At 38.2% G+C, this 9,847-nt stretch overlaps 2 protein-coding genes across 2 annotated transcripts; one reads left to right on the top strand and one right to left on the bottom strand.

Moving 5' to 3' along the window:
• The first annotated feature begins 856 nt into the window (after positions 1–856).
• On the top strand, positions 857–4,368 carry LOC125376918. The gene is made up of 3 exons (XM_048389479.1): positions 857–1,351; positions 2,431–2,546; positions 3,272–4,368. The coding sequence occupies exons 1-3, from the start codon at positions 898–900 to the stop codon at positions 4,046–4,048; spliced, it is 1,347 nt and encodes a 448-aa protein (XP_048245436.1). The 5' UTR covers positions 857–897; the 3' UTR covers positions 4,049–4,368.
• On the bottom strand, positions 1,737–6,089 carry LOC124146397. Its single transcript, XM_048389480.1, has 3 exons — positions 5,564–6,089; positions 4,362–4,549; positions 1,737–3,219 (listed from the first exon to the last, which is right to left on the bottom strand). Exons 1-3 carry the CDS (start codon positions 5,745–5,747, stop codon positions 2,878–2,880), a joined length of 714 nt encoding a protein of 237 aa, XP_048245437.1. The 5' UTR covers positions 5,748–6,089; the 3' UTR covers positions 1,737–2,877.
• Between the last annotated feature and the right edge of the window lie 3,758 nt (positions 6,090–9,847).

The following is a 9,847-nucleotide window of genomic DNA, read 5'->3' as shown; positions in this document are numbered from 1 at the left end:
GTTGTCGTCGGAAGATCTAGAATAGCTCAGAACAATTTAAGAACGTCTATAATTTCTGTGTTGGACTGCGTTGGATATATCGTGGACATTCCGCGGTATCATTTTATGAAGATGTGAAGATGACATGGCAGGTAGGTTTTGAAACCAAAGACCTACGCGTTTGTTGAAAAGTCTTGGAATCGTTTGATAGATATTTATTACCATTAAAACTTACGTCCTTGTTGTCAAACGGCTCACGTGGGTGGGTGTTTACATGACGTCACCCGTTTACGCAATAACCAATGAAATGTGTGTGTTATCATGACGTCATATTGACCTGTCAGATCACTCGTATAAGCTCCGCCCACTAGAGTGCGGTAGTTCCTACCGCAGATGGGGCTTTAACAATTGTAGGGAGACATTTGAATTAAATATACTGTATTTGTAAAGTAACAGTGCAACATTTACGATTGAAATGACAAATCTATTAATACATTCTAGAGTTCAATTTTGGTTTCATCAACATTTGTTCTTTTTCCAGTCTCAGCTGCTTGTTACTTGTATACAATTTATAAAACGGAAAAATAGTAAATTTCCCGTTTCCGCAATCATCAATGTGTTTGCTGACACCTAAGCATCGAACATTAGGGTGTATAATCTGCTGTTTGTGTACAGTGACTCTATCTTTTAATTCCATGCCGGTTTCACCGATGTAGTTTTCGCCGCATCCCGAACATCTCATAACATACACCACATCTTTGCTGCGGCAGTTCATGTCGGCTTTCACATTGAAACCCTTGCCATTTGCAAAAAGGAAAGTAGTACCTTCACTTATGATGTTACACGGCCGCAACTTGGTGTGTTACATCTACTTAAGAGGCATTCACACGGTACAACTAGTTGTATACAATTTGTTGCATGCAACTAGTTGCACGAACTGAAGTTGTATACAACTCGGCATTCACACGGCGGCGAGTTGCATACAACTCGGATCTCGCGAGATCTCAATTTTTAAGACGATGTTTACATTACGTCATGGCGTCCGCGTATTACTATGATAGCGATGACGATATACTTGAGATTGCCACAGTTGCGTTGCTTGTGGATTGTTCACAAGTAAGAACCAAGCGGTCATGTTGGGTCAGGCCATGGATTGCTAGGCGAGGGCAATTTGGAGCATACAGCGCTCTTTTGGCTGAGCTCGAAGCCGAGGATACAAAGGCCTTCTCCAATTTTCTTCGCATGAACAAGTCAAGCTTCACCGATCTCCTAGATCGCGTGTCACCTCTTATTGCCAAAACAGACACCCCCATGCGTGATGCCATTCCACCCGGTGAGAAGTTGGCCATTACTCTCCGCTATCTAGCCACCGGTAAGTATACTCTTGCGAAAAGAGATCTATTGTTTACCCGTGATCAGCTGTTATTGAAGGGCAAGGACACGATGAACAGGCAAATGCTCCTCACATTGTACAATGGCATAATCGCTTGTTATGCATCAACGGAATAAGTGTGCGAGGAGCTTTGAACGAGGGTCTAACTGTGTGCCCGCCAGCTTTTCGCATATGTTATTGTATCTGTTACGTTACCTAAAATAAAGATTAGGCCAATCACTACCTCCAACAAACACATTGCTACATCTCATCATACCAGTATATAGGCAAACAGTAAAACTGAGTATGGGTGAATGAGAATGCTTGATTTTCCACTGTAAGTCTATTATCTTTAATGTATTGCCATAGAAAACATAAACGCTCATTTTGAAGATGAATTGTATTTATTTTGTACATGTTCAGGTATATTTCATCAATGTGAAGTGTCTGTTTTGAAATATAAATATGTTAAGTGCAGACAATTTCTTCTTCGCACAATTGATCACATACAGCTTTATTATTTCAAAATATTTTTCTTATTACATTTTACTCAATTAAATTATTCAAAACCCGCAAACAATTCTTTATTTGACACAAATACATAGGCACTTTAAATTGGCATGTTAACATTAAGAGACACAACCACCATCTTTGGCATTTACATTCTCATTCTGGGTCTGTTACTTAGAATTCATTAATTAGAAATGTTAGTTAGAATTAATGTTGTTTTTATTCTATAAAAAAATAATTACAAGTTCAGATCATGACATATTTTCATCAATTATTATTGTGAACTGTATATATCAAAGTGATATAATAATTGACACAAGTGTGTAAATAACCAGATGCCATGAAACAGTTTCATTTACATTTGTTATTGATTCAAAGATGTGAAAATTAGTACATATGTACTACATGAAGTGGGTATGCAATTGTAAATGATATAATAATTGATTTAAGTTTAAATTCTACTTTGTATTACATCTTTTTATGGTAGGTAATGTTATCTCCAAGATTGAGTGATGCTATAATGATAATCTATGAATACATATTTTTATGGTTTTTTTAATTTTCAACAGGAGATAGTTACAAGTCACTGGAATATCTATACAGAATACCAAGCAACACAATATGTGGATTTATTCCTCATGTCTGCCAAGCGATTTATGACTCATTGAAGGATGATTACCTGAAGGTATTGTTGATATTTTTATTAAAAATTATTTCCTGAAAGCAAAGTTTATTGAAAACAATATAAATAGCATAGGCACCAGTTGACAACCTGGTCTTTTGTGTGTGTACAGTTTCAAGAAAGAGTACTGGTCTGGATATGGTCTGGAAAAACACACCACTATGTACAGAGTCAAAGTAAAAATTGTTGCCATGGAAACATGAATTTTTAAAAAAATTCTAATTGACAAAATGCACCACATCATCCCCTGATTAATACATATACAAGATTTGGTCAAAACTCTCATGTTTTTCAAATTGTGCATCATAAATAACCTCTAAATAACAGTTCCACTTCAGTTGTCTAACTGAGCTTCAAAAATTAATTGTTGTATTTTTATTTTTAATTCTTGTCTCTTTCTGTCATTGGTGACATTTGTTAATTCACTCGCTATGTATTTAGCAAACAACATGTCCCCACTATTCTCTTTTGCTGCCCTTCTTTGCTCAAGTGATTTCAGTGTTTGCAGAACTTGTGTTTGCAAACTGTTATTGTCTGAGCGCCTTGCTTTCTTGATTGGTGTTGACTCTGCCAGGGGCAGAGAAGGGCAGTCTTCTGTATCTATTTGACTTGTGAACAAACTGTCAGAGGCGCTGCTTTGCTCCTGTTCATCTGTGTCTTGTCTCTCTGAGCTGTTCTGTAAATTTAAGGTTCCAATGTTATCCTTTATTTTTTATTTCCAATTTCAGGTTCCAACCACAGAACAGGAATGGGCAGACATTAGTCAGGGATTCAGTGACAAGTGGCAATTCCCACACTGTATAGGAGCACTGGATGGGAAACACATTGCCATTCGGGCCCCTACAAACTCTGGATCATTGTATTACAATTATAAAAATTTCTTCAGCATTGTTTTGTTGGCCCTTGTTGATGCAAATTATAAGTTTATTTATGTTGACATAGGAGCCAATGGAAGAGCCAGTGATGCAGGTATATTTGCAAACTCCTCATTGTATGCAGCTATGGAGAACAATACTCTGAATGTACCACCCCCTTCCCCCCTTACTGGACGCCAAGAACCTGTGCCCCATGTCATTGTTGGGGATGATGCTTTCCCACTAAAGACATATATCATGAAACCATTTCCCTTTAGAGATACTACAGAGGACAAAAAGGTCTTCAATTATCGCCTTTCTAGAGCTAGACGTGTCTCTGAAAATGCATTTGGCATACTTGTAAACAGATTTGCTGTATTTCAAAGAACTATTACTGTTGAACCTGAAAATGGCATTAAGATTGTTATGGCATCTGTGGCTCTTCACAACTTTCTTCGCACAAAATGTGACAATGCATACACAGAATCAAATAGCACTGATATTGCTGTTGTAAGAGAGAGTAGAGCAACATCACTTGTCCAGCAAGGGGGAAACAGAAACACTGCCAATGCAAGAACTGTTAGAGAGGAATTTGCTGAATATTTTTCTACAAATGGTCAGGTTCAGTGGCAATGGGACCATGTCATCTAAAGTTATATTTCTAATACCCTTTACCTATAGTACAGATGGAGACAGTTCTTTAAGTTCATGGTCATTCATATGTTCGCACTTCAGCAACAGTACAAATAGTACAATCTTTTCATTTGAATGAGTGAGTGAGTATGGTTTCATGCCGATTTTAGCAATATTCCAGCAATATCACACATTGTACCCATGTCGGGAATCGAACCCAAGGTCTTCGGCGTGACAAGCGAACCCTTTAACCACAGGCCGCCCTCATTTGAATGAATTTTATCAACAAAATCATGATAATGATAAATATGCCTATTTTCATGACACCAACCATGTTGTTTACTGTGTTCTTTTGATGAACCTGCCTCCTGAGAAATGGATCCAGAAGTTGGAACCATTCCCATGTGGAAACATAGACCTCATCGGTCCCTGCTCCACTCTTCTTGGACAGGGTCTCCTTCCTCAGCTCCTTACCATAGTATGTTCGTAAGGTAGAAATTTTAGTTGGGACTTGATCAACTAGAAGAGACATAAATATTGTCATATTAGTATCAAATGCTGGAAACAAGAAAGTGACGGGTAGTTGGATTCTTTAACAATGTTTACTGATGGAGTGAATGTAATTCAATATTACATCTAGGGACTGAATTTATTAAGATTAAGATACACAACACAGAGCAATTTAGGTTTTATTACATAAGAACATAAATAAACATGAACTTGAGTTCATTAGTGTGAACAATCTGATAACATTATAGAACTGTGTGGAATTAACATAATGATTGATAACACACACACATGACAAAGTAAGACTATTTGTAAGACTGTTATTTGGAATATGCTCATGTACTTTATGATCATGTCTGAAAATCATCATGGAAATATATGTCTACTTGAATTAACTGTGATATGAATTGTTGCTAATATAATTTAAATGATTTTTGTATGTATATATGCAGCTGTACAATATGATTGATTGTTAATATTTCATTGTTGTAAAATATCCAGATAAAATATAATTAATCACTGAGCCGGAATATTCCTTATCATTTCATAGAATAACATACTTAAGCGGTCTCTATTCCAACATTAGCATGACATGTATCACTCCAATGGAGCCTCTCGCATGTAGGTCAAATAGTGTAAACAGAAAAGCGTGCATCGACATTAAAAAGGGTTGTAATAACATATATCGGTGACTGCACATAGTATGAGATATAGCTTCTCAAATTCAACATCATTTCAAGCTGAACACGTATTTCTGATTCATTTTATGTTCGTTGATCTGTCTGAACACGCTCGAAGAGCAGACGTACGTTGTACACACCTATCAATCGCCGAAGTAAGAGGTCAGAGTTCATCACATAAAACAATGAATTAGAAGTATGAAATCGTTATCTGACCCTTCTATGTGTACACATGTACCAAACTAACCATTTCCGCATTGTCATAATGCCCGAAAACGAGTACAGCTTCTACAAATGCCGTGTGTCACCAGCTGATACTTCGCATATCATGTTCATCAATTCTCACCTGTAATCCCATTACCCATCATCTCTGCAATAGAGATGTAGGCTGCTTGTCGGTGTTCCCGCTTGGAATAAAATGGACTGGATACATTCCACAAGCAATCATGGGACGCATAATAGCCGATAAACCGCTCCGTTTCCACTCTAGACATCTCAAATTTCTTCAAGCGGGACGCTGGGGTCGCCATGATTGTTTACATTTGGAGGTGAAAATATCACGTGATTTGGATACGCGTTTTGATTGGCTGCGTACGTACAACTTGTCGCATGAAAATAGAGCATGTCCTATTCCGTACAACTCACGTCCAACAAGTTGCATGCGTCAAAAGTTGGACCGACTTGCCCGTTCACACGATGCAATGTGTTGCATGCAACAAATTGTATACAACTAGTTGTACCGTGTGAATGCCCCTTAACACATGGTACACTCTCTGTACAAGAATATTTGGATGGACAAAGAATTTGCTTGAGATTTTTTGGTTGCCTGGTACTTTTTATAATTTTAAATTTATTCAGTCCTTGTTTCATTTTATCGCTTTGCTGTAGAATTGGGAGGTTGTCCCTTATGGCTGGCATGATATCACAGTTATTAGGATTGAAGGTGGACACAAACGGTATAATTTGATCGCCCACAGATTTTTCATTAGGTTTCAGGAGAGTTTTTACTTGGAATTTTTAAAGACTTTTCTATTGCGTCATTTATGACGCGAAGCGAATATCCTAGCTTCCTGAGATACCCCATCAATTCTTTCAATATTAAATCTCTTTTATCCGTTTCCGACACGATGGTACATACTCTCCGCGCAAGTGAATAAGGAATGTTAGTTCGTGTATGCCTGGGGTGACATGAACCGAATTGTAGGTATTGATGGGTGTCCGTTGGTTTGTAGTAAATATCAGTTTTCAATTTAGTATCTTCCTTAACTACAAGGACGTCCAGAAATGGAATTTCGCTCTCGCTAGAATCCATAGTAAAACTGATTGAAGGATGGAGCTTATTAATAATATCCAGAAAAATGTCTAAATTTGAGAGCCAAACTAAAAAGCAGTCGTCCAAGTATCGCTTCCAAGTTTCGCGCCCATGTTTGGCAATGGATTCTGACATGGAATCGTGTACCTTCCTGTAAAGAATATCCTCTATGTAACCCATCACAAGTGTAGCGTATGTTGGGGCGACTTTCGTTCCCATGGCCGTTCCCTTTCTTTGATGATAGAATTTTCCGTTGAAACAGAAGGTATTATTTTCTAAGACTAATCTTAAAGATTCCACGATGAAACTTTCCGAAAATTCAGTGTCGATAGCCTCAGGATGTTTTCTCAGCCAAAACTGAACTGCTTCCAATCCCAGATCATGGGGTATGTTGGTAAATAAACTCTTCACATCAAAGGTGGCTATAGTCGCATCAATAGGTACGGCATCGGGCAGGTGGGAAAGAAAGTCTACATCGTCTCTTACAAAACTCGGTACATGCTTTGTTAATGGTTTTAAAATGATATCGACGAGATTACTTAGGCGCTGAGTCGGGCTGTTCGGTCCTCCGACAATCGGCCTGAATGTCAAATCAGGACAGCTGGTAATTTCGATATACTCCGCATTCTGTTCGGCAATAGCATTAGTTATCATGACAATTTACTTTTATGGATCTTGAGTAGTCCATAGAAATTAGCCGTCTGCGGGTCACAGTTTATTAAGTAGTCTTTTTCTTTAGGGTGTAGATCTCCAGAGAAGTCATCACTATGTTTTTTAATCTTCTTAATTACAGCTTTTTCAGTATTATCTGTTTCAATGTAAAATTCCTTGTCTTGCAATAATTCATAAATTTTTGATTCATAATATTCCGAGTCCATTATTACGACTGCGCCGCCTTTATCTGCTTCCTTAATAACAATCGATTTGTCATTTTTAAGATCCTCCACAGCTTTACGTCCTTCCAGTGATAAGTTGGCATGGCACTTCCTGATGTTCCGTAGAGGATATTTCTCCAGGTTGTTTAAGTAGTCATCAAGGTATTTATCCCTGTTCTTTTTTGGATTGAACATGCTTTTGTTCCTTAATAATGGTCTATTTGTGATCGAATTTTTATCGGAAACGGATATATCATCCTCTTGATCATCGCATTCAAAATATTCCATGAGTCTCAGTCTTCTACTGAATGCATGAATGTCGACTGTAAGCTCTTCGTGATTCTGTGTCGTCGCTGGAGTGTGTAAATACATTATGACGTCACAGTTGTAATTTATGACGTCATTATAAGTATGACGTCAGTATATGTCATTGTCAGTTACACTGAAGAGCTGTCATGAGACAGCGAAAGTACTATGTATGAAACTGATATAAAGAAGATGATGGACTAACGTGGACTTTATTATTTTATTATATACGGGGTTATGACGATAAATGTCTATAAAATTAATTTCGGGCACGAAGATCAATATCTGGTCTGTCCACCATGTTGATAAACTTGCGTATGGTTCCGTATTGCCCACCATTCCGTATCACGGTACTTAGCCCACAGTCGAGCAACGACACTTCTTGATTTATCAAACATCCTGGTACTGGGGATATTGACGTATTTATATAACAGGTGTGTCATTCCACAATGGATGACAAAAATCCAACTGCTTGGTTTGAATACTCCCTATTTCAGCTTCTATCATCAAAATACCTGTTTTATACAAAATTCTTCGAAACAATTATTTTTGGTCAAAATACACCTCTGACCCCAAGATGATGTCGGGTGTGTTTGGGCTATCGTTATCAACCTGGATTATGTTTCCTGCAGCCAAGGTATCAAGACATGTTCACAATCAAACAATATATATTCTTTCATTAAATTGAAAATGTATATCACTATATTTCCAGTGGTACAATATAAGTGCATTGATCGTAGAATTTACATGGTCACAACTGTTATGGGCGTGTCATAAAAACAATTCAAGCACACTCATGATCAATGAATGCGAAACCTGTGCAATTTCAAACTGCTACGTTCACATGCATTTGGGATGGAAGACTGTCACGGCAAGTAAGAAAGCAGCACGTAATATGGACCTTGACCGGTTATGGGATACATTTAGCATAAGCATCATTGTCAGAACCATGATATGGGTTTTCTGGACCACTCTTGAAAATATCTGTTAACCTCTTTCAGCGAGAGGCGGTGGGGTTAAAGCCGAAGGCCCAGATTCGATTCCCAACATGGGTATAATGTATGAAACCCATGTCTGGTGTCCCCTGCCGTCATATTGCTGGAAAATTGCTAAAAAGCGGCGTAAAACCATTCTCACTCACTCACTTCCTGCAACGATTCACTGAATGGAACTTAATGACAATCTAAAATGACTCACCAAGCTTCTGTGTGTGTAGGACAAGAACCGACTGCCAGTTAAGTGAAAGCAGAAGTTGCAGCAACATGGCGTCGTGCTGTTACAGACACTGCCGCGAACGTCCACGTATTGAAAGATTGACAATTCAGGTTATATGGTAGCACTCCGTGACGTAAAGCCTGAATTAACAACCCAGCAAGCAAGTAAATATACGCCTTTGTTTGCTTGGTTTGATCCAAAAGATGGACGCGTTTTGACTTATCAGTAAAATCAACACCGACCCAAAAAACTACATTGATCATCTACCTTAAGTCAACGTTGAAGCCGTGAATGTGTTTGCAAGTTAGCAATGGCCTCGCTTTTATTCCTGCATTTAACTTTCTAATATTTACAAAACTGTCACTAGGAGCGTACTGTGGGACGAGGTTAGATCTATATCATTTGTAAGTCTACTTCAGGTCATGAATCCTCGTAGACATAATTATATAATTGAGGTTCACTATTGATGATGGCGTCCCTTGGGAGATAACGTCTGCTATTTTTAGGGAGGCACATGTACATCAATCAAATATTACCTCATCAGTGGTATCGATTCTGTCCAAATGCCTAAATGAGGGGGTGGGGTGTATTTGGGTTTAACATCGCGTCCAAGATTATTGCACATATTGCACTTATACGTGCATGCGCATGTGTGTGTGTGTGTGTGTGTGTGTGTGTGTGTGTGTGTGTGTCTGCTTGTACTAGTCCGGACTGACTCCGAGACGACCAGTCCTTGTTTTAGCAGTAATACTATTACTTATTGTCAACCACTTTATCTTCACATTTGAACCTGAATGAAATGCTGCCGATGCGACGTTAGAACTATATATGTAGATCTATATGTCAAAACATCATTATGTCAATGATAAGGAAAGATGTAGTTTTTTTGCAAATATTAGTAGCTACCGTTTTAGCTACCGTA

Source organism: Haliotis rufescens, unplaced genomic scaffold, assembly GCF_023055435.1.
Source record: "Haliotis rufescens isolate VD_foot unplaced genomic scaffold, xgHalRufe1.0.p SCAF_8, whole genome shotgun sequence".
NCBI lineage: Eukaryota > Metazoa > Mollusca > Gastropoda > Lepetellida > Haliotidae > Haliotis > Haliotis rufescens.
This window is presented reverse-complemented; position numbering and strand designations above follow the sequence as displayed.